Below are 26547 nucleotides of genomic sequence, written 5' to 3' on the forward strand. Positions count from 1 at the left end.
GGTCGCCCTGTATGATGACCTTTGTCGGGAGAGGGACAGGGGGAGTGTGACTCTGTTGATTCTCCTTGATCTCTCAGCGGCGTTTGATACCATCGACCATGGTATCCTTCTGGGGAGACTCGCGGAGTTGGGTGTCGGGGGCACTGCTTGGCAGTGGTTCTGCTCCTACTTCACGGATCGTCACCAGAAGGTAGTGCTTGGGGAACATCACTCGACACCATGGACTCTCCATTGTGGAGTCCTCCAGGGATCGGTCTTGTCCCCCATGCTTTTCAACATCTACATGCAGCCGCTGGGTGCGGTCATCAGGAGTTTTGGAGTGCGTTGCCATCAGTACGCTGATGACACGCAGCTCTATTTCTCCTTTTCATCTTCCTCAGGTGAGTCTGTTGATGTGCTGAACCGTTGCCTGACCGCGATAATGGACTGGATGAGAGCTAATAAACTGAGACTCAATCCAGACAAGACCGAGACATTGTTGGTGAACGCCTTCCCTGCTCAGATGGTGGATGCTTACCCTGTTCTGGATGGGGTTACACTCCCCCTGAAAGAACAGGTACGTAGTTTGGGGGTTCTTCTTGACTCTTCCTTGTCTCTCGAGGCCCAAGTGGCCTCGGTGGCACGGAATGCGTTTTACCATCTTCGTCTGGTAGCCCAACTACGCCCCTATCTGGACAGGGACGACCTCGCCTCCGTTGTCCACGCTCTGGTAACTTCAAGATTGGATTACTGTAATGCGCTCTACGTAGGGCTGCCCTTGAAGATAGTTCGGAAGCTTCAGCTGGTGCAGAACGCAGCTGCCAGATTATTGACAAGGACCAGTCGGTCTTCGCATATAACACCTGTCCTGGCGCGTCTGCACTGGCTTCCTATTTGCTTCCGGGTGAGATTCAAGGTGCTGGTTTTGACCTATAAAGCCTTACACGGCGTGGGACCTCAATACCTTGTGGAACGCCTCTCTCGCTATGAACCTACCCGTTCACTTCGTTCAGAATCTAAGGCCCTCCTCCGGGTACCAACCCATCGGGAAGCCAGGAATGCTCCCAGGCATTTTAATCTTCTTAACTTTTTAAATCTTTTAATCTGTATTTTAATTTTTGTAGTATTTATTTTGTTTTTGCTGTGCTTTTCATTGTTTGTATATGTTTTTGTATTTTTATTATGATATATTGTATTTTATTTTGTTTGTTCACCGCACTGAGAGCTATTTCGCTAAGGGCGGTATATAAATTGAAATAATAAATAAATAAAATGAATAAATATAAGGTCTGAGCGAGTGATATCAATGAGATTAAACAGGAAACCTATTAATATAACCATAAAGCCTGGTCCAGACAGGTTCTTGCACTTTTGTTCCCTTGGCACACCAAAACATATTTTGGACCCTTCCCAACTTTTGCTCTTGCCAGGGCATTTCACATAACTCAGTCAGGAGTCAATGCTTTTCCAAAAAAGGCAGGGATTTCTACTGAAACATGAGATGTGATAGCCAGGATTCAGCAAAACTTGACTCCTTATACAGATAGGCAGAAACATGCTCTCCCGGAACTTAATTATGTTCTATTCTGAGCTAACAATATGTCTACATAAGAAACACATTTCAGATAAAGAGATAAAATTTACTGGCCTGCACTGCTTACCAATGACGAGAAGTCCTATTAGAAATGGGAAGTTGAATAAAGGTCATTTCCTCTCTCTCTCTTTTTTTTTAAAAAAATCTCATTCCATCACTCTTTATGGATTACTATTATATAGCAAGGGTCAGATGGCTGCAATCCCCACCATGTATATCTGCTCCCACTGATATACCTGCATTACTGATGGAGACAATGGGTTAAATCCAACTTTGTCTTTCTTTCTTTTTTCATTAACATTGTGGCTGGGTTAAGATTTAACACTAAACCATGGAAGATCAGGATTCTAAATCATGCAGGAAGCCTATGTACATACAGCAAATTGTAGAAGTTTGTTTCCTAAAACATCAAAGGTGATAAACCCAGGGATGTGATGATGTGGGTTGGCCAAGAGGTTCACCCCTGCTCTTGCCCTCATGAAATGATAATTGTGTATGGGGGGGAGAATGACTGAGGAGGGGTATTATTACCAAAATTCCCATCTTAATGAAGCACAGGGTATTACAGAGTAAATACATACAAACAACACAGAGGAGTCACAGTAGAGCCTTCCATAATAAGTAGGAACACAGGAAACTGATTTACACCACATAAGATCATCAGTCCATGTGGCTCAGTAGCATCTACACTGACTGGCAGTGGCTCTCTAGGTTTTCAGGGATTGAACCAGGGACCTTCTGCATGCAGAGCAGATGATCTACCACTGAGCTCTGGCCTTAACCCATAATAGTGTAATAGTTTAGGGTATGTGATCATTGGGATGGAAATTGCAAGCACTGCAAGTAGTTGTAGTGATTTTACTAGTTGTGCTGGAGACAATAGGTCCTGGGCTAAGGCAAAGGTGTTCCACAGACACTGAACAGTACAATAGACTCCTTCTCTGGGTTTGCAATACCATATGTGACCAAATATAGCCCCAGTTTGTCTGCAAAATGTTCCCACATGCTGAGAATAAAGAGTTAAATTCTGCAATGTGTCTGCATATTCACTATAGTCAACACCATTGCGCACATTGACCATGGAATGCTTTGTAATGACATCCATGAGGCTTATGGGAGGGGTGAGGGATTGCTGAGCCAGATCCTTCCCTTTCCCACCCCAGGGGTCAGCTTCAATCATATGATATCACAATGACATTAGGTGACCCACAGAACTTTACAGATGTCAACAATCAGCTGCAAACCCCACTTTCAGCCCAGCCACATCTTTACCTGTCCCAAACCTCATCATCTATGATGTCAGGTTTACACAAGGTGGGCATGACTCAGCCGAGATGGCCTCATGGGCCATATAAGGAAGCCTGAAAGGCCTAATTAGGCAAACCACTGTCAGTCATATGCCTCGTAAACAGAAGGCCATCTAGAATGTATTGTACTTATTTATTTAATAAAATGTATGCATTGCTTGATGGTAATAAATCCTCCAGGAGGTTTACAAGAAATAGTAAAACTATCAATTAAAAACAGTTAAAAACATGTAATTAAACATTTAAAAGATAATTAAAATTAACATCAGACTACAAAGAGATTAAAACATCTCACCTAAATTTTAAAAAAATGTTTTAAGCAGCCACTGAAAATAGTATAGCAAAGGCACCTGAAGGTGAATAACCAACAAGAACTTTAATAAGAAGAGAAGTAAATAGGGAGCGGGGGGGCATGCAGAGACCAGTACCAGCTCCAGATTCTTTTTGGGGGGGAGTAATTGCAGAAGATAACCTCAGTGTTGCCCCCCTGAGTGCCAAGCAACACTACGATGACACCTTAAATCATAAATGTGGAATCTGTGCCCCCTCCCAGACATTGCCAGCCTCCAGATCCCATCAACTCAATCTAGCATGGCCAATGATTGGGGTAATGGGATTTGTAGTCCAACAATATCTGGATGGCCACAGATTTCCCACACATGCCTTTTATCAGGGATGTGCAGGCCCAGGAGACAAATGCAGCCTTCTGAGGCTCTCTGTCTTGCCTTTGGGACACTTTTTTGGGACCCACTTGTGAAGCCATGATCCTCACTGGCCCTCTTCTAAGTCCTGGGGAGAATGTGTCCTTGAACTGTGCAAACACTGCTTCCTTCCATATATGGACATGTGGCTTCTGCATGGCTGGGATGTCACCTGCCTTACAAGGGTAAGAATCCCATCAGTTATTCCATTTGCTTTTTTACTTCTGATCACATTCACCACTTGCATGTGCCCCCCAGTAAGATTCCTAATGAGGGAATGTGGCCCTTGGACTGGAAAAAAACCCAGTTCCCACCCTTGCCTGAAATGGCAGGCAGCTTTTTATGTGCCAAAGATATCTTCCTGACAGAAAACATTTTAAACAAATACAACCTATTTGTTTGTTTATTTATTAAAAAACAAAAACCTTGGAGAGCCTATAGGTATCATCTTGATATGCACAAGAATTTTGATTATGCTAAAATTACACACACATGCAAGTTTACCTGGAAGTAAATCCCATTTTACTGCAATCAAATTCTGTAAATAAGTATACCTAAGACTGAAACTTGAATTAAAAGCAAACAAACAAAACTATCTATGCTTGAAACTTTTCCTTAATGGGAAAAAACAAACAAACAAACATACAAAGCCTTTATTCCAGACAGCGTTCAATTATCCAACATCACCATGAAAACCAAGGTCTTTTTTATGTTATCATATTGAGACCTAGAAGAAGATAGTTTTGTCTAAGCGTCAGTGATCATATACTTTTTACCTTTGAAACCTGTGTTTTGCATGAAGCTCCCCAGAATACTGCTCTAGCCTTTGCACTTCTAAGGGCAAAGGGCAAGAAATGCACCCCAGAGTGGACGGGAAATAGAACAAACATCGTGGTGGAGGAACAATCTCTTAAAACAAACAGAGCTGCAATCGCAGACTTCACACAAATACACACACCACAGCCCCTTTGTTCTAAATTATTGTTAAAGGGAGATAAAAGAGACTTGAGTGTGAACAACCAATGAACAGCACACCATTAAGTCAATGGACAATGTAAGACAAGAACAATGTCTTTTGAATTATCGAGAATGGCGATAAATTGTGCAATAATATTCCTTGAGCAGCTGACAATGATAAATGAATGTGATCGTTTTTCTAAACAGATAGCTAAGGACCTGCAGGGGCTCATAAGGTTTCAAGAGTCATTGCTCTTTCAAGAGAAGGGAGGGGAAACACCAAAACTATTTGCATGGTGCTGTTTAGTGGGATCAGTAGGGTGCTGTTCATTCAAAACAATTTTAGCCTGCTTTCTCCCACCTGGGCATACAAATACCATCGCTAAGATAGCCCCTACCTGCAGGCTCACAATGAAAACCACATAACATAAAATGAGAGAGAGAGAGAGAGAGAGAGAGAGAAGGAAAAATACAAGCCCAGGTGTCGGCTCTTAGCTATAGAGTTTTTCCATCAGCCCCAGTGAGCATAGCCCATGGTCAACAACAGCAGTCCAACAAGACCTGAGAAGAGATGTAACTCAGTGGTACAGCATCCGCCTTGCACACAAAAGATCCCAAGTTCAACTCCTGGTAGGGCTGGGAGAACTGCTGTCAGTCAGTGTAGACAATACTGAGCTAGATGGGCCAATGATATGACTCAGTATAAGGAAGCTTCCTACATTCCTATGGGAGAGGGTTCTCCCATATTGTGTGACCCCAACCCATCCAGGTTGCCACTGACTCTTTCAAGATGTAGTATAAGAACACCATGGTCAGGGTAGGGTGACTACTTACACATCACCAAAAAGAGAGGACATGCAGCATAAGTGTGTATCAGGTATGTGTATGTACACATACACACTTACCAAGTGATCTATGTTTCTCTTCAGTCTGCTGCCCAGGGACTGCCTGTTGATGGGCTTCATGCCTCTTTCTCTCTATAGCTTGAACTGAATAGCCCTTCATACAGATGACAATCTCTGTAAAATTCTATGGGCATTTGAGCCTTGTAGGGAAAGCAGAAAGCAGACAGTAGCAAGTCACAAGCTGCAGTCAAGCAGACAACTTACAGTACCCTGGATAGCTCCAAGTCACAAATTGGTGTCAAGCAGAGTACATACAGGACCTTGGACAGCTTCAAGGGGTCCTACTAAGACAATTAGAAGAGAATCATCTCTGACGGGACCTAGAAACAACCAAAACCATATGCAAGCCTACCAAGCCTGAAGTGTGATAGGCTCTGAGAGATTGCATGTGGGGGGGGAGAATTGTGGTGGGCCCAACATGGGTGAACATTCCTTTAGGAGATAGATAGGTAAACAGATAGGTGGGTGGGTAGATAGATGCTCAGTGAACTAACAGAGAGAAATAAATCTACTTGTGAACTCCCTCTTTGACTGTTGAGCACTACATATGGAAAATGGAAATGGACTGCCTTCAAGTCAATCCCAACTTATGGCAACCCTATGAATACGGTTTTCATGGTAAGCAGTATTCAGAGGTGGTTTACCATTGACTTCCACTGAGCCTGAGATGCAGTGACTGGCCCAAGGTCACCCAGTGAGCTTCATGGTTGTGTGGGGGTTAAAAAAGTTTTGGATTTCTTAGGATCCCTTGCTAGAAGCAAGACTTACATGGCAATGAATTAATGGAAACAGCCCTCGTGCTGAATGTACCTAGGGACAGCCGCATACTCCCTTGATCTAATCAATAGCTGCCACTCAGCTTGAATGTGGTGTTGTAATGAACAGAGCTTCTTCCCCCTAAAGATATGTTATTTTGTGAGATATCAAATAAAACAAAAGCACAGGCTTTTGACAGCTCACTCAAAAAGAATGATAATCAGATGGAGTTCATGTGCTTGAATGTTACCCAGTAGACTTGCACAGGAGAGAAGTACGCATGGGTGAATTTGCAAACCTACATTTTGCAACTGCTTTTAATTCTCAAGGCACACACACACACAATATTCATAGGTTAGATGAGGAGTGGCAGAAATGAGTAAATTGGTCTATTTCCCTTTTCTTCTCAGCTCCCTTTAAATGCTCCCTTCTGGCAGGAGGCAGTTAGCCCTTCACATGTTGTTGGACTCCAAGGTCTAGGATGATGAGAGTTGTAGTCTAGCATCATCCGGTGGGATTGCAGGTTAACCACTTGTATCTTACAGGAACGTAGGAAGCTGCCTTATACTGAATCAGAACTTTTGGACTAACTCACTACTGTCTATACTGATCAGCAGAGGCTTAAGACAAGGGTCTCATTCTGAAGATGCCACAGATTGGACCTACTCATGACCCTCTGAATGCAAAGCATATTCTCTACCACTGAGCTATGGCTCTTCCCTCCCCATTTTGAATGCCATGGGACATAGATATTTCCTGGAGAAACAGGAACATGGGGAAAAAATAACTGTCTCATGTTTCTCAGCTAAACACCTGATTATAGCAACTTGGACAACTGAAGGAGAAGGCAGTATTGGAATCAGGCCACACATTTCAACTCTCTTTTCATTACAATTACATATTAACTGCAATTAAACAATACTAGCCCCTTTTGGACTTTTACCATTTGGAGATTCGGACAGCCCAGGGCATGTAATTAATGGATGATGGGGCTTATGTAGGCCAGCCCGATGTGAACCCCTCTTCCCACACACACAATACAATGGTCAGCCATGCCTCCTATTGTCTGCACATTTGAAGTGTACTAATGTACATGGATAGAAATCCTTCATGAGTCAAAGGACCTTGGCCAAACCAGTCCCCCTTGTGTGGAAGAGCCATATGTTTGTAGAGCTCTGAGCATGTGGAAGGCAAGAGGGGTGACAGTTGGCTGCATCAGTGGCTGGTGATGGGATTAGTCCATGCAACCGTGTGGCTCCCCTAACATGGTCTTTCAATATGTGGGGGACTCATGTGAATCCCCCTCCCTTACCATACCCCACAATGTGTGGAAAAGAGATGGATGGGTTCACAACACAGGTCCTGCCTTGACCTTTGAGGACATCCCTGACTTTCAGGCATATATCTGAAGGTTCAAAAGGGGATTCCTAACATTTATGCATTTACACCTCTGTGTGTGTTAGTGTTTCACTCATTCATCATCGGGGTTTCTTATCACATGGAGCACCTATATACAGCTATAAGGATACATAGGTGCCAGTACACACTGTGACTCTACATGCAAAGCACATGGGTGGGCCCCATAGGGTGCACAAAGGTCAGAGCTGGTCCAGTAGCATAATTCCACTCCCTTATCCTCCATGTGTACAGAGCCTATCTGAAAAGACTTAGCTCTTTTGCTACCCTCTCTAGCAAAATCCACACCCCCCCACAAATCCTTCTCTATTTGACCAAGTCTCAGCAGTAAAGCTAAAAGGAGAAGAGGGGGAAACTGCCCTGCCCTCTTGAAGCCCATGCCAAACCTACAGGGCAAGAGGATCATGCATAAAGCATTTGGGAGATCCTTCACACAGTGCATAGTTAAATGATAGAATTCGCTCCCACAAGAGGCAGTGAGGGCCACCAATTGGATGGAGTTAAAGGAAGAGTAAACCAATTCATGGAGGAAAAAGGCTATCATAGGCTACTAGCCATGATGGCTATGCTCTGCCTCCATAGGCAGAGACAGTATGTTTCCAAATACCAGTTGCTGGAAAGTACAGGAGGGGAGAGTGTTCTTTGTACTCAGGTCCTGCTTGTGGGTTTCCCATGGGCAACTGGTTGGCCACTGTGAGAACAGGATGTTGGACTAGATGGGACATTTCCTGATTCATCAGGCTCTTCTTTTCTTATGTTCATTTCAGGATCTCTCAGCACAGTCCACACACCTATTTTGGAATCTAAGAACACAACTGCATCAGAATGTGGGTTTGAAGGTGCATGATGCAGGACACCTTGCTGAAAACAGGCAGGTTGAGGTCTGGTCAGTGCCTTGATAGAGAACTGCCTGGATGGATGCTGCTTTAGATTCCATGAAAGGATTGGGGTGTAAATGAATGAATGAATAAATAAAATAAACCTTTCTTTCAATGTGTCCACTCTAACTTGCTTTCCTGGATGGAGGATAGAGTTGTGTGTAGTAGAAACTAACCTATTGTGCAAAGATAAAATTTACAGTCATTGCTCCACCCACCTTTCCCTCTGCCCCCTTCTACCATTGGCATGTGGTCCTTAGAAGGTGGTCTAGAAAAGAATGTGGCCTTACAGCTGAAAAAGCTTCTCCATTCCTGTCGAAGGGCAATGGGGCTGGCTTCTCGGTAACTGGCTCCTCAGTAACTAAAACAAAAGCATCAGTATCTTCCATCTCTCTCCCATTCAGTTTCCTCTAAATTTGCGTCAGAGTGGCAAGCATAATAAGCAGAGTGAAATGCCGTGGAGCCCAGATAAAGTGGTGGTGAGAGACTGGCTAGGACTGGGGAGAACCAGGTTCAAATCCCTCCAAAGCCAGGAAACTTGGTACAGTCTTTTGGGGGGAGGGAGGGGGACCCTTTAAAAACAAACCATTGGGACTGTAGGGCAGAAGGCAGAGAGAGTGACAGTAGGTGAAGTGAATGACCAGCAGAATCAATCAATTTGAGGTTTGTTCCCATCCTTCTCATTGCTGAATTCTACAAACACTCAGACTAGGGAGGAGGAAATTGACAGACAGTGCCATTTCCTGGACTGGTTGCAAGTAAGAAGGCAGACAAGTGAGGGCTGGTGAAGAACCCAGTGAGGTTGATGGGGCAGTGCCCCATATACCCTAATGGAACAGCTTCCACCACCAGCCAGAACTGAGCATGCTCAATAGTCACACATCAGTTGGAAAACAAAGCTGGAGGAGGGAGAGTGGTGGAAGTACATTTTGCTACAGGACCCACTGTGTGTGTGTCTGTGTCTTTCTGTGTATGAAAATAATATGAAATCAATCTTGTGGGACTATATAATCATTGGAAGGCTCAGGATGCCTTGAGCTCAGATCAGGAACCAGAATGATGGGTGAAAAATGTAGTAGATGCATAGCAGTTGTAAGAACTGTGCCTTGAAAGTAAAACAAGTATTGATATTCCCGGCACACAAGATCTATAAGGAAGTCCATAAAATGCATGTTATATGCATTAAGTAATCATACTGTGTTTTCTATAACTTGGAACAAGGGTTAGTGATGGTCATAATTCACAAGGCATTTTTGCAGGAATCACAGTGCTTTATTACAATATAGTTATCCTGCTAGATTACGCTTTACACTGTTCTGTCCAAGAACTATAAATGTATCCAGAATACTGAGAGAGGATGCCCATTGCCTTTGGAATATTGGCAACAGTTTCAGTTTTATGCAGGTTTGTTCATTTTTTGTTGATGGGTTCTCAGTAAGAATGTAGACTGGGCATTTCCGTTAAAAGCAATAGGGTTCAATAAACTAACAGAGTTTAGATGGGGTTTTCACCATCTACAATAGTTCATTAAGTTGTCAAAGGCTGTGATGAGCACTTGAAAAAACAACTCTAACACAACATGCTCAAGGCTTTCTTTTTCTGACTTCTGGGATACATTTGGTGCCCAGGTGCACTTTTCATTCTGTGATTTACACATAAGTAAACCTAAAGGGACATCCTTCTAGGACATTGCCACAAATTTTAACTTGTACAATGTGCCCACATGTCAGTCAGTTACCACCTACTGTTTTATTTCTAAACAAAAAACCTGGGGTCCAAATATACCCCAGCAAAATACCCTGGGGGCAAAATGTTTTGTTTACTCAATATGCATGGAGAAGGGACCAACATTATTGCTTAGAAAAAATCTACCTTGTGTGAATAAGTGTTTATTGTTTGTTTGTTTTGCTCAAGGTGCTTTGATATTGTTAAGGAAACTTGTTCTGACAACACAGACAAAAATGATGTCTAAGGGACAAAGTTACTCCATCTTTCCATTGGAAATCTCACTGGGGTACAAATATACTCCAAAGACAGCCAGTGTTATTTTTTTGCCAAAACTGGATGAAGGTTAAACAGAGAGATATTTTAAGGACTATTCAAAATATCACAGATCCCTGTCTAGCCTGGTTCCTGATGTTGAGGAAGGAGCTAAGCAAGAAACTGGCAAAGGATGCAAAAGATGAAGTAAGCTGAATCCCTTTGTTGATGAAAGCATTAAGAAGAGCAAAGACTGGAAGCTCTTGCAGGAGCCAGGCCTTGTCAAAAGGTGTATTGTGGTCTACTGACCTTCAGGAAGCATGTGAAGTTGGATTGATCTTGAAACATCTTCTCTATCCTATGGAATGCCATAAGAAATTTAATAGTCATAAGGTGCCACAGACTTGTCTGTATCCATGTTTCTCTTGCGCTGGTAGACAGGCAAGTTTAAAGATGTGCAAAGAGGAATCCAACACAACAGTTGCACTAGTGGAAACACATTGTGCAACAAAGGTAGCAACAACCTGCTTATGCATTCTCTTGTGCAACAAAGTTCCGCTAGAGCAAAACATTTGACCAGCAGAGCAACTGCTTCGTGCTAGACTGGATACAGCCCATTGTTGCTTTTGTGCAGCAGACTATGGCTAAAAGTTAGATACTCTCAGAGATGTTCCTCAAATAGCAGACTGGGATCCCACTCTTAAAAGTTGCCTTCTAGTGAAGTCTGATAAGAACGTGACAAGAAGTGTGGGATGATTTTAGATCTGCAAACAGGGACGGTATCAGCACCCAACATTCTTGGGTGGTTGCTGATGTCCCAATGAGGTCCTTTTCCCCGTTGTCCCCTTTCTTATTTCCCTAAGTTATTACACTTGTTATTGTTTGTTTTTATGTGGTGGGGGACCTCAGGCCTGTGGGCCAAAAGCAGCCCTCCAAGCCTTTCTTTCTGGCCCTTGGGATGCTACCCAGGCCACACCCCATATGGCTCCATACACTCCTCAAGTGCTTTTGCCTGGCTGGGATGTGCTCTTGGGCTTTGTTAAGGCCTCTTGTATGTCTTGATGGAAGATGGAGAGATGGGTAAGTAGAAACCTCTGACTTTTGCATGGGTGGAATGTAGCCTACTGCAGGAGTTCCCAATCTTTGTCCCCAAAGACCATGTGGCATGAAAACTGCTGAGAGTCTTGGTGGATCACTTAATGTTTTTTCTTCCTGCTGTGGCAATTGTCACGTGCTATGCTAGCTGCTGTACGCTTTTCAATTGCATTTCTATTGCATAGTTTATTTCTTTATTTGCATCCCATAGAATTCAAATTGTAATAAATAAAATGCAACATAAGAAATAAAAGACACAATAAAAATACAGTTTAAAATCAATATTTACCTTTAATGTGGATATGCCACAGACCACCTGAATGAAGCTTGCATAGACCACAGTTTGGGAACTTCTGGCCTACTGTACAAGGGTAGGAGTCACCTCCTTTGTTCTGCCCACTTTTGCTTTTGCCTCTGTCCCTGCCCACCATTGGCATGTGTCATCCAAAAGGTTTCCATGAGAGAATGCAACCTTCAGACTGCAAAAGCCTCACCCCTATTGTTTTGTTAAATATCTTGGTTTCCTAAAAGTATTTTGCTTGGGGAAAATATAATGCAATTTTTCAGAAATCACTGGATATAACACACACACACACAGAGTTATAGAGAGAGATATACATCTGTAGATTCAGTAGTGTGTAGGAATAGTAAATTGATCCAAGTGGATATGTTTAGTTTATTTAGGCTTAAAATAATCATGACAAATTCAAATGATGTAGGAAGCCAATGGGCCAGTCAAATCAGTGAAGAGCAGTTCCTACATTGTCAGAGCACTTCCTGTGCTTCTGTGTCTGAGACAATAAAGATTCACTTTCTGAAGAAGTAATAAAGTGACACAGACACGGAGATCACTCAGAACTGGACCAAGTGGATATTGACCAAGACGTGGTTCAAGACTGGTTTGACAGCCGCCTCAGAAGGTGACACCGTGGCTATTACAGATCAAAGAGTAGGAAGAATTACCACTAGTGAGCCAGAGAGGACGTGATAATTTATCCTGTTTGCTGACTCTATCGCAGAGAGCCAGAATCTATTAGTCATATTGATTCCGGATGTTCCACCTTTGATGGTACTGAGCCGCACACAATGGCAGAATCAAGTTATCCGCATTCATCATTGTTTTACTTTGAAAGTAAATGAGTGTGTCACCACAAAGCGGTGGCTCTTACAGTCAGTATAACCTATAAAACGGGAGAGATAAAGCTCATCTGGCAAGAAAGCACCAAGAACATGCTGTTTGATGATGAGGGTTATATGCCCGAGGATTATGGATATAGCATGTTCAGGTTGTTTTATGTGTTGAAGATAGAAGATAAACACACCACTATATCATCCTTGTGATGTGGAGAATCCTAAACGCGGCTTGCATTTTGCTGGGTATGCATTATGACCTATTATTTATAACACAGAGGTTTGACAGAATTTAAAGAGAGTTTTCCTGACCACACAAAACTGTCATTTGGGACACTTGCAAGAGGTCCCTGATGAGGGCTGGCTTAATTCCAAGCTGATCCAAACCCTATATATAGATATGATTTTGCACCCTTGTGAAAACACAGACTGTTTGGAATCTAGCCTTTCTTACTTATTTAAAATTCAATTATTATATCAAATAGATGCTGGCAAATTATAATTTTATTTTCTGTACCACTTACTTGCCGATGATGAAGATCATGATGATTTCACTTAATTGCCACAGTGGCTTCTCCTCAGCCTAGTCAACTGAAACATTTAAGTCCAGTTAACCACAAAGATTTCTTTCAGAAAATATTGTTGGGATCAAAGGTATTTCATTAGAGACTTTAAAAAAAATAGCTATGTCTTGAACCAGGATAGAAACCTCATAAAACATTGCATTCCATTGATTGCTATGGAAGGACAGCAAAAAGCATGACATGCTCAAACTTGAGCATGAAAGCTTGCAGTATGCAGTTAACAGGAGAAATTGAAGTTGGGAGGGGAAGAAAATACTATGGGGACATTCATCTTCTGCGCATCATGCAGTATAAAAGAGATCCCATTTGCAAGCAGAGCAATGGAGAAAACAAGAGCAATTCACTGATAAGTGGTGCTTTAAGACACATCAGAACAATGCAAGAGAAACAACATCTAAGGAAACCAAAGCAAAGGACATCAACAAAGAAAGGGCACAATCAGGGCATTCACTTGAAGGAATATGTGGGAGATGAAACAAAAATAGGGGTTTCTTTACTGTAGACAACACTGGAATTGCTTCAATGGAAATAAGTTGTGGAGTGAAACAGCCTAAGTCTTTTATTACTTGTCATTATAAACCCCACAGAAGTTGTGGCTTTAGTGAAATATATAACTCGGTTGATTGTAAAGGAGGGGGGAGAAAGTGGGTCTGTCTTCACATAGCAACATTGTACGCCTTTGGTTGAAGAAGGAAATGATACATCTTGACTCCTGCGGAGATTCAGTTAAGACAAGTTGGGGGAGGAGGGGGAATGTGGGGAATTCAAAAATCAACCACAGACTTGAGGTTGAAGCAGATGGGGTGTGGGAGGATCTTGAGTAGGTCTCCCTACTTTTGATTTTCATTTTTAAACAGCTATAAGTGAGTTACTCCAATTGGGGACAGTGGGACTGAGCAAAAGGGGTATTAAACTTATTATTCCAGCAGTTTTCCACGTCAAAGTTGTCCCTGGATGTGCTATGAACTTCTCAGTGGGGTACAAACTACAGAAAGGTACAAATGGGGAAGGGAGTGATTTACATGTAGCTTTCAGCATCTGGGCCTAGTTGATGAGAGAGAGAGAGAGAGAGAGAGAGAGAGAGGGAGGGAGGGAGGGAGGGAGGGAGGGAGAGAGAGAGAGAGAGAGAGAGAGAGAGAGAGAGAGGTGTCAATCTGTCATCAGCAAGGCAAATAGCCAGCTACCTTACGTCCCATGTTACAGAGGAGTTTGTTATTTGAAGAGCTGTCCAGTCCAAGTCTGGGTTAAAGTCCATCAGCAGCTAGCAGCTGGACAGCAGATTGAGCAGGGAGGCACACAGCTCTCATGGAACATGGTTTTACCCACCCTCCAATAGTGAAATGTATTGTATTTCTTTTGAAATTATAGTGATAGTTTCCAAATCTGTATCTATGCAGATAAATAAGCATAATCAGCCTCAACATTTGTTCTCTTTGACAGCGTTTGAGCAGCCCCTGTACTCAAAGCAGTGGAAGATTTTTAAGGTACTCGCAGACAGTCCCACTGTGAAAAGAGTAATATCTTTGCTTGCTGGGAGTTAATGCTTTTTAAAGGCTTTGAGTAGCCCAAGATGTTTTGGTGTTACCCGAGATCATTTGCACTGGGCACAAACTGACTAAATAGTCCAGAAATAATTTCCTGAATCATCTCAAAACTGAATTGCCTTCACAAGTGAGTTGGCCAAACCCCTAAGTTTCCAAGGAACACATGAGAGTCCACAGGTCCCTGGAGACTAGTTCCTGTCCAAGCACACATGGGGCCACACCATTCAACCCACTATTCAAGTCTTTGGGACACACAAAAAGGGGCTCCATGTGCATACCATGTTTGTAAAGTTTCTGCATGACAAGGTGGAAGGCAGGCCACCCCTATTGCATGGAGGTTAGAATGCACATAGAGCCCCTTTTCCCACATGTATCATACAAATGGACGACAGAGGATTGGGAGTGTTGGGTGCATTATACAGTGGGTGGACAGGGCTAGACCATGTGGCCCTGCAACCCACTTCAATGTTCCTTGAGTGTGTGTGCACTTGGTATAGTGTCATCTGAACCCTCATTGTAACATTGCACCAGGGTGTCTACTATGCCCTATGCCAGGGATGGGGAACTTGTAGCCCTCCAGATGTTGGACTTCAACTTCCATCAGTCCCAGCCAGCATAGCCAATGGTCAAGAGTGATGCGAGTTGAAGCCCAGCACCCTCGGAAGGGCCACAGGTTTCCCATCCATGTCCTATCCCTCTATCCACAATGCATCAGTTTTTCTTTTCCCTTCCCAGTTTCTTTTTTTTAAAAGCATTATCCTTGAGTTCTGTGGATCTTTAAAGCTAGCACAGATGCTTTGTGATTTTTAATTGGTTCTAATATAGGTATAATGGTGCAGCTTTGTATATTTTACAGAAGCTCTACCACAAACAGTCAACTGAAATTTGTTGCTGAAATAATCAAGGCAGGACTGTGTATTTCAGAGCAACAATAAAGTTGGTGCTGCCTCAGCAGGATCTAAGCCCCTTGATTCATGCTCGTGCAACCTTCAGGCTGAATTACAGAACTGCAGCTCCTTATTTGTGGGCTTCCCTAATTGTTTGCTTTTACTAATATGCAATTCAGCTTAAAGACTATTTACAAAAACTAAGCTGTGCAACTGTACGGTGCATCGACAGCAGTACACTGGGCTGTTACCTGTAAATTAATTTGATCCAGGCAAACAGAGGTCTAAAAGTTTGGAACTGAATCATGATACTCCCCCCTTGAGTCTATGCTCTTTATGCAGTGGTTTATGTGTGCTCTCTCTCCCTCTCTCTCTGGGTTGTTAATGAACAATTCTGAACCCTGATTAGATCCTCAAATTAATATTCTCCATCAAAAAGTGCTGTCACCATAAGGCCACTAGATTAGACTGACGATGTCCCACTTTGTAATAAATAAATAAATAGTTACATGAAATGATATTTTAGTCATTTAGACACTAGAACGTTCAAACAGAAATGGTGTGGTCTGAATAGCAGTTCTCCTGGGGCACTGTACAGTGTTAAATAATTTCTTTCTTCCATGATGGAATTTAAAGCACAGTTCCTAGGCAGTCTCCCACCCAGACCCAGCCATCTTTAGGTTCAACCAGTTTTCTCAGACTACAGCTGACTGTACAGTTTTGTGTACAGTTTTGTGTTATTTTTATTGTATTTTTAATGTTCACCGCCCAGAGAGCTGTTGCTAGTCGGGCGGTATATAAGCTTAATTAAATAAATAAAATAAATAAAATCCTTGAGCCAACATCACTCCTTAAACTGAGCTGAGAGTGCTGTCTGCACTGGCCTTGTGATGCTCCCCTTCCACCAGACATTTAGACCAAGGAGAGATGGAAGGTGAGCTCAGATTCTGTGGAGACTGGGGCTCTGATATCAGTGGGGCAGTGAATATGTTTCAGGCTTTAGTCCAAACTTTAAAGGATCTGTCCAAGGTGCTGAACCTATTTTGGGAATAGGTTTCAGCACCTTGGACAAATCCTTGAAAGTTCAGACTAAAATCCAGAGAGGATTCACTGCTTCACTGACATCAGAACCACCAGTCTCCACTGCTCAGATCATATATTGAAATAAATAAACACATCTCCCCTACCTCTTCAAAAGGATACACCCCAATATTACGTCTTTGCTACAAATGCCCCTGTTCAACTGAAGTCAGAATGTTGTTTGTTTCACTTGCTAGTTATGGCAAATGGCCTTAATTTACAACCTTTATTTATCACCTTCCACACATGTCTCAAAATTATATACAAAATGCAATAAAAACAGCTATTGTATTACAAGAAAATAAATGCACAATGCAGTGAAAAAGAATTATGGAGGAAAGAAATACATACTAATAACAATTCAAGCTCTGTGTAAAAATTACAAGATAAAACCTCAATTCTAACTAGCTTAATCTTTTCGTACAAAGGCATTTGCTTTTGATCATGGGTTTTTGATGACAGAGGTAGGAGAACCAGAACAGATCACAGCTGGCTGTACAGAACAACTTCTGCCTTTCAAAAGAGCTCAGCCTGGCCCTCCATTTTGGAATGAATTAGCTGTCTGGCTCACATATTGCCCTACTTGTTGGAACAAAAGAATGAGTCAGAGGTTCTATTGCTGTGGGGAAGCACATCATTTATTACATTTATTTAAATGTAGACTAGGTCTGCAAAGGTTATGAATTATTACTCTGAGTAGACTGTTTACCTTGATGTGAAGAGAGAATTAGCCTTATACACTGAGCCTTTATGGGAAGTTTTATTGTCCAGAGCAAATATGACCTGTTAGGATTTACAGACTTTATTAGCAGCAATAACCATTTTTACAACCAGCACCAGTAAATCAGGGTTTATTGAGAACTCCACCATTTTAATCTGCGGAAAGCCATTAAAATGTCGACTTTTGTATCAGACATTATTCCTAACTTTTATGAAAGACAGATTTTCCATTTAGCTGGCAAATGGAAAGTACTATAGTTTGAAATAATGAATTGATCTGGAAGTAGTCAAGTGGGCTATATCTCAACAGCCAAAGGGTTAACTCCCAGAATGGTGAAGAGGTTTGCCAAAACCATTCTCAACATTACAGAATTAATATATGCACAGTTTATAGGACAGGGAAAACTGTTTCCTCTAGAGCTTTTAATCCTCTGCCTAATAACATCTCAGCTATTTTATTTTTTCCTAACTCCGTGATAAAATTGAATGAGACCTCTGTGTTGGTTATTACCTTTGATTGACCAAATCCACGTGATATTGACAACACATGTAGATATATACTTATTTGCTTTTTCATAACTGAAGGAGACTATTCTCTTGTGAATTGCCATAGCCTGAACTAGAATATAATATGAACCTTTCAATCTGGAAAAAAGACTTTTAATGACTGGGGTTAAGCTGACACCAGCTCCATGATGAGCTTTTTAAAATACTGGCCTGTAGCCATCATTCTCTGTCCTCAGGTGCAAGGGCTCTTGCACTAGCAGATGAGTGAATTTTAAGGTTGCACAACAGAGGAATGCAATGCAACGGTTGTGCTAGCAGAAACTCACTATGCAACAGATAGCACAATCTACTACAAAACAAAATTACCAGAGACCTGCTTATGCATTCTGTTGTGCAACATTCTACTGGTGTAAAATATTTTTCCTGTGGAACAAACATACTGCTAAGTAACTTTAACTTGGTGCTACATTGGATACAACCCTACATGCAGATCCAAAGGTGACTCCCCAGATACGGCAGAGGCCTTATGCTTATAAAATGGCTGCTTTACAGAGCGATCAAAATCTCTTGTGGGCAGTAGTAGGGCTCAACAGAGTGGCTGAGCTACTGCCAAATCCAGAGTCCAGCCACCTTCATAGCCAGGGTAGAAAGTGTCAGATGCAGGAAAATCCTAGATTCTTACCAAGCCAGCTCCAGGCTGGGGCAGCAGAGTCGCCTGGATTGGGCCCACTGCCAGTAGTTGAACTAGCTTAAGTTGCGATGAATCCTTGGCTGGACCGCATCCTCTTCGCTCCCCTCCCCCAATGTTGGGGGTGTACACTAGCGACTGCCAATGAGGATGCCGTTGGTAGTAGCTTCTGCCAACACCTGTAGTTTAGGCATTCACAGTCAGGAGCTCATTGGAACACATACTACCCACCAGTGCAGAGTTGGATGAAGGAATACCTCTATCTCTTTTGGATTGTTCTGTTGCACCTTGCATTGGACATTGTTCATTAACATTGCACAAATTAAAGGGGGGGGAAAGCTTGAACTATACTTTTGTCCTATGCAAAGCCTCAAGAGAGAGCTCACACACACAACCTCATACAGAAGTTCCAAGGTCAAGGGTTCTGGTTTTGGTGTACAAAGCCCTATATAGCTTGGGACCAGGATATCTGAAAGATCATCTTAGCCCTTATTGAGCACTGTGCTGTGCAGGGTCTCCTGCAGTTACCATCTTATCAGGAGGTCAGTTCCGCACAACTTAGGAAGCGGACCATTAGTGTTGTGGCACCGACACTTTGGAATTCCCACCCCTTAAATACGAGACAGGCACCATCTCTCTCATCGTTTTGACGCCTACTGAAGACCTTCCTCTTTCAACAAGCCTATTCTGTTCGGAACAGGAGGAAGGGTGGATATCTAATCCTGGTATCCAATGAAATGTGGGCATGTTTTAAGGGGGGGTTCTTCAATGTATGAGAGGCTGAAGCAGTGCAAACAGGGACTGAGCAGGAAGAGCAAACAGTCTCTCATACTTGGTGGATTTTTGAGGGGATATGTACTGAGACCTTTCACAGGCACCATCAGAGGTAGGCACATTGGTGTCCATGGGAGCTATGTTGGGAACTGGACCCTAGATTAAATGCATGCATTTCACTCTATTGGGGTGTTTTGTTTCTTGGCTCGTTCAATAGTAGTGGCAAAAGGACTCAATTAAGATGAAGGTCATGGTGTACAGAGGAGAGTGTCTGGCAAAAATCACCCTCTCTTTCACCCACTCGCTCACAGACACACACACAAAGTTGTTATTTGTCGTAAGAGGGAAACTGCAATTGATGCCATGGAGAAATAGTAATTTGGGATTTCTATTATGGCTGTAGCACATAAGGAAACAGTTCCACACTTCCTTCTCTGAACATGATCATCACAGTTCCAATTCTGGCACCCTCTAGCCGCTATGTAACAGCAACAAAACCAGCTACATTAAAGGCAATCATGCGTTTAACATATTGTGTGGTTTGGCTCTTAGAGACACATATTTTCTTTCATTTCTTCATTTCTAATCAGCCTTTCCATATCCCTAGCTAACTTGCAGTTATCGGTTCTGTTCCCCTTCTTCCCTCCTCCTCCCAGTTTGCCTTCATTACTCAAACCATAAACCAGTTTCCAGTGGCATGTGCTCAGCAGGCCTCCTGACTAATGAGCGGAATGTGTGGCTCATTCTTGGGGGTTGTATTGTTTCTCCAGCTTCTTCTGTCCACCCAATTAATAAGATACCACAGTGATTTTGACTGAGATAAGAAGCAACCAGCCTCTGGTTTAGATCCTCTCTCTCTCTCTCTTAATCTGTACCTAAATAGCAGCAGTGCAGATGCAATTCTAAGACTTGCTGGAGAGTAAATATACCACAGCACAGATGGAGTTGTTGGCCCAGAGCTTTCACTTTGAGCAGCTAGATAGAGTCACCATACTGCTGCAAAGCAAGCATCACTGGTTCCCCAGCTGTGTCCATAAACAGAAAGCTGTTAGGTGGAGTTCTATGGGGTATCCTGATTCCCATCCCAGACTGCAAATAAAGTTCACTGAGCTTGTACATTAAAGGCACCCCTATCACCATCACTAGACACTGTACCAAGTAGCAAGTTCAGTGTTGAGGAAGGGGAGGGATGGCCACTCAGTGGTAGAACCCATGGTTTGCAGGCAGCATGAAACCCTGTACAAGGCCAGGGAGCAGGTGCTGTTCTGCAAGAGACATCGCAGAGCCACTGCCAGTTGGGATACACAACATTGGGCTAGATCAGCCTTCCACAACCTGGCACCTTCCAGATGCTTTGGGCTATAATTCTCATCAGCCCCAGCTAGCACAGGCAATGGTCACGAACGATAGGAGTTGTAGTCCAAAACATTGAGGGCACAAGGCTTGGGAAGCCTGGGCTAAATGTAAGGTCAGAAATACATACACCCCCACCCTCACACACCAACTGGAATAATCTATTTGGAGATAGTTGGGCAAGAGAAGGCTGTAGCTCAGTGGCAGAGCACATGATTTGCACACAGAAAGTCCTAGTCAAAGAAGGTATGGGAAAGACTCCTGCCGAAAAACTGTAAACACATTGCCGGTCATTATATGGACAACATTGAGCTAGCTCAGGTGTAGGAAACCTTTGGCCCTCCAGATGATGCTGAACTACAACTCCATCATTCTTGGCCATTGACCATTGTTGCTGAGGCTAGTGGGAGTTGCAGTTCAGCAACAATTGGACAGCCAAAGGATCCCCACATCTGAGCTACAAGAACCAATGGTATAAGGTAGCTTTCCATGTTCCCAACAAGAGCATCATGTCTTGCCCTCAGACCTCCCATGCTGCTTTGCCAATGCAAGAATGGCATCTTAACTCATTGATTTTGAGGCTAAATACCTGGAATAACGGCCAGGGCAGGGCTGTGCACCATGTTCCAATTCATCCCCAACCTACTGGCATTCAAGGAAATGTAAATAAAAGTCCCTTGCCCTGCTCAACACAGGAAGTGCAGGGATGCATGTGAGGACATTAGGGGCAGGGCTTGCATGCACATCTGTGCCCTCATTCACCCAAAGCTGGCATTCTGTAGCTATTTCAATATTCTAATATTATACTTAGAGTAATGGACGTCAGCATCCACTTGCAGTAGACAAATAGCACATCATGTACTAAAACAATTCCTGGAACATACCATGTCATTGCAGGTGAGTGTGTCATTGGTTGTGTGTGCATGTGGGCTCAGACTGCCCTTCCAGGACTGGTTTTATCATGCAGTGAGTTATTTGGGTAGGTCACACCTTAGAAAGGGAAGCATCATGAACAGACAGAAGGCAAAAGACAGCATACAGTGATTCTAGTCCTCCGTACACTGAACACTCTATGAAAACACTGACTCATCAATTGCCTATGGCTAGCAGGGCAGCTGAATAAACCAGTCTGTCTGGATTTTGTAGTTTTCTTTTGATCATCCACACTGATCACAAATTTCTTGTCATTCTGGCTATTTCTTAAAGCTTTCTGTTCTTCGTTCAGAATAATGATAGACAACTGCTGGGGGGGGGTCAGCTTATATCTGCAATTACTTACCCTGCAAATTGCTTCTCTGAAACTTTCTCTTCCATCCTCCAACACAGAATCAGCTGCTCACCCTTCAGATTAGTCATTGGGAATAACAGAGATCACTGGAAGCTCCCACGGCAGACAATCTCCTGGGGGTCTTGCGGGGGGATAATTTATATTCTAATGATGTTAGCCATGCATCACTGGAGGAAGGGAATTCTACACCCCCTCTTATCTGATTAGATAAACCTTGCATTTAAGAACATAACAAGAGCCTATGGGATCAAGCCAGTGGCCCATCTGGTCCAGCATCCTGTTCTCATGTTGGCCAACCAGATGCCTATGGAAAGCTTGAACACAAGACCATTCTCCCCTTCTGTGGTTTCCAGGAACTGGTGTTCAGAAGTATAATGCCTCCAACTATGGAGGCAGAACATAGCCATCAGGGTTAGTATCCATTGCTAGCCATTGATTTAGGTAGAAACCATGGTGTAAGGTGCAATATATCGGCAATGCACAAATATTGTTTCACACAAGAGGCATGAATTAGGACTGTGCTCTGTTGGCTTCTTCAAAGCCTTTTGGGCCTCGGCCGAGTTGGGTTCAGATAGCCCCGGATCACTACGGGTCAGGTACATCAGCCCCGAGTGATCCGGGACTATCAGGGGGCAGGGCATACAGGACTAAGCGATAACATTCAATGCCAGGCACCGGCCTCCAGAGAGAAGAAACTGTGGAGCAGATACCGGAGAGCCCCCTAGCTAACACTGACCTCTTATGTGGCTCTTTGAGAGTCCACTCCAACAATGACCTCCATTCAAAGCTGGCACATGAAGGAAGAGACTGGTGTTGGGCAGGTCTTGACTCCACCCTGCTCTGGCTCTTGTGAGATTGCCCGAGATTGCTAGTGATCAAGGGAGAGTGAGCATGGGTGGGAGAAGGAATTTCCCTCCCATCACTCCAGGACCTGCACACTGCCCCACAAATGTGCCCCAAATGGTTCTTGCACCATGTTGGTTGCACCTGCCTGCTCTTGTGGGGGGGGGAGAAGACATGGTATATCCTTCCCCTACTCCCAACCATATATTTATTTATTTATTTTATTTTTTAGAAAACCTTAGCCTTGCCGTCCAAATAATTTTAGCGATGGATCTGGGGCTGGTGGTCCCATCATTGGGACAGGGCGGATTGGCCTTCCTTGAGGCCACAGATCAAGGACACAGGGCAGATCAGGAGGCCTAGCTTAAATAATATTGTAAGTCATAGCCTACTTTGAAGAGAAAGCAGAAAGGCATTTGTAATACAAATGAGAATTCTGGCCTACGGTGGTATTACATTCACATTGCAACTTGATTCAACCAAAAACATCCAAGAATTACAAAGCAGATACTGTTTTGTGAAATACCAAGAGTATCATTCCTCACCTCAGCTGCAGGCACTCCCTCTGGTGGCCGACAATGTAGCACAATCATCCCTTCAATAGGAACTTCCTTCCCTTGGGGGTCTTGCTCAAAGTTCTTGCGCAAATCTGTGAAGAACAACGTGTTTGAGTTAAGAATGCAAAAAAAGGGGGGCAGGCTGGTTAGTCTCTTGCAACAAATAGAAGAAAACAAGGGCAGAGAACCTTTTCCAGCTCGAGGGCCACATTGTCTTGTGGGGATCTTTCTGGGGGCCACATGCCAGTGGTGGGCAGGGCCAGAGGCAAAAGAGGGTGGAACAACAGGTGTGATGCTTACTTTTGTACAGTAGGCGGCATACCAGCCATGCAGAAGTCAGGGGTTCCTACAACCACATTTCTTCATCTAGGCAAGCAAGAGGCACAGGCACAGTTTAAGAACACATTCCAGCCAGGCAAAAGACCTTGGGAAGGGCATGGAACAGAGCTGGTTAGGGGAGTGCCATGGCCTGAGGAGAGTTCCAAGGGCCAGAGGTAGAGGCCTGAAGGGCAACATTCAATCCCTGGGTCCAGTGGTGGCTGGTGGCTCCATGCCAATGGGGCAGTGGAATCTGCTCCGAGTTTTGGTCCAAACTTTCTAGGAGCTGTCCAAGGTGACGAAACCTATTCCCAAAATAGGTCCAGCACCTTGGAGAGCTTCTTGACAGGTGAGACTAAAACCCCAAGCAGATTCTATTGCCCACTGACATGGAGCCACCAGCTGGCACTACCTGGGTCTGAGGTTCCCCACCCGTAGTACTTTCATTGTTATTGTTTTATACTGTTTAAATTTTTTAATTGTGTTTTGAATTGTTTTTTATAAGATCTGTTTTAAATTGTATTTGTTTTAATGTTTTTAGTTACTGCAAACCGCCCAGAGAACTTCGGCTATGGGGCGGTATACAAGTATAAATAAATAAATAAATAAATAAATGAAATTGTTGTTGCTGTTGCATTTGTCAGTTGCTTTATGCAAAAGAAAAAGCCTCAAAGAGACTTAAAAAACCTATGACAATGAAAAAAATACATAAAAGGGTAAACCGATGAACAATACAGATGCCTAAAACACTCCAATAATATTAATACCCATGTATGTATGTATGTATGTATGCATTTATTTATTTATTGCATTTGTATACCACCCCATAGCTGAAGAAGCCAAAGCAATTTAAAAACAAATGCTAAATGTTGGAGGCAACCTAAAGGCTCGAGTGAGCAAAAAGGTCTTAGCCTGGTGCCTAAAGACTGATAATGATGGTGCCAGGTGTGTCTCCCTGGGGACAGCATTCCACAGATGGTGGGACACCATTGAAAAGGCCTGTTCACCCTCTGTACCTCCCTCAGGTGGGAACACAGAGAAGAGCCTCAGACAAAGACTGCATGGTCTGGGCTGGTTCACATGGGAAGGGGCAGTCCTTGAGGTACTGTGGTCCAATAAAAAAGTTCTCTGGCACCTTGAAAACTAACACATGTATTGAGGCATGAATTTGCATAGGCAAGAGCTTAGTTCATTAGATGTATAAAGTGAACAGTGCAGATTATCTGCGTATTTACACACATAAAGAAACAGAAGCAGAAAATCATGAGAACATTCAGAGCCTAACTCTTCTCCAAGGAGATCAGGGTAGTGAACATGGCTCCCTTCCCTATACTCATACATTTGACCCTCACAACATTCCTGTGAAGCAAGTTAGACTGTAAGAAAGGTTACTTATAGCCCAGCACTAACCACTACATCACACTGCCTTCCTAAAAGCCTAACGGACAAGGTAAGAATAATAGATAAATAAATACTGAACCCTGAGATATGTCACATAGGACAAGCCCATGGATGCCAATAGGTGCAGGTCCAGGCCCAGGCTCAACCCTACAAGGCTCATGGATCAATTTGAATGATATTGTACATGTCAAATCTGCCAATGAACTCCATGTATGTCCTGTAACAACCACGAGCAAGAGAACTTTTTTTAAAGAAAGTGATATATTTGAATCCTCCCCTTCCTTCCTAAATTTAGCAGTTGTGATTGTCGTTATCCCGCTTGCAGAGCACCACGAATGTCTCACTTTCTGCCATTCTTCCAGTTTTAAGTTCTGGAATGAGTAAAAACCATATACATGCAGAGTCTGCTCTTGTGACAGCATTTTCCCCTTCTGTGGAGGGCAAATACAATGCATATTAATGATCATGCACAATGCAAACAAAAAGAAATATGCAATTTTTCTTTCCTTGTTAAGATGTAATGGTGCAGGACCATTGCATTTACTTTTTAGGGGGAAAAAAACCCTTCCCATTAATGACAAGAAGTAATACAAAATTAATATGGATTTAATCAGTCAGATGTGATATTGCCACAAATATCTGAATGAAGGAATTAGAGTCTGCATTGATAAGCAGCCATAGAACTGTGCTGTTTTAAGTCAGAATTAAGTCTCATTAAGGTCATTGGAGCAAAACAAGCAAGAAGGTATAGGACTGCATTGTATCCTAAGGCTATATTCCTAATAGGGACTGACAAATATGTTAGTTTCCATTTAGTTTTCCAGTCTTACACTCCACCCCATTTCCCCATGTATTTGCAAATGTTTTTTTTTAAAGTCCACATGAAAATTGGTATGCATTTTTGTGTGCATTCCTCCTAATATACACATGTTTGCAAAGCAATGTTTGCTAATGTAAATCATTTTTGAACTTAATTTTAACAAGCTTTCCCAACTGCATGAACTGGTCTCCGCCATGGGTGTCTCCTTTTACTGTTTTTCAATTCATTTACTGTTATTTTCTGTACTGTTTTGACTGGGTATTTTTATTATATTGTGGAGATTGCCTTGAGACGTATATGTGGAAGACATCACCACCACCACCACCACACTTTCCCCAATATACACTCTTTCATTTATTTATTCTTGTACACATTTTGATGGATTCCAGTTCATGTATCATTTTGGGAACTGCCATATGGGTAGAATTATAGAATTGTAGAGTCGGAAGGGGCCTACAAAGCCATCAAGTCTGACTCCCTGCTC

At 42.9% G+C, this 26547-nt stretch overlaps 1 protein-coding gene across 4 annotated transcripts in view; it reads right to left on the reverse strand.

Annotated features, from left to right (window-relative positions):
- UNC5D (unc-5 netrin receptor D) overlaps window positions 1-26547 on the reverse strand; it is a 550803-nt gene that overhangs the window by 224661 nt on the left and 299595 nt on the right. For all 4 annotated transcript variants that reach the window (XM_061592401.1, XM_061592399.1, XM_061592400.1 and 1 more), the window contains exon 4: window positions 23513-23616. In XM_061592401.1, coding sequence (XP_061448385.1) covers window positions 23513-23616 — 104 coding nt within the window. The remainder of the gene's footprint in view (window positions 1-23512; window positions 23617-26547) is intronic.

The sequence above is a fragment of the Rhineura floridana genome, chromosome 12 (assembly GCF_030035675.1).
Source record: "Rhineura floridana isolate rRhiFlo1 chromosome 12, rRhiFlo1.hap2, whole genome shotgun sequence".
In the NCBI taxonomy this organism is placed as follows: Eukaryota; Metazoa; Chordata; class Lepidosauria; order Squamata; family Rhineuridae; genus Rhineura; species Rhineura floridana.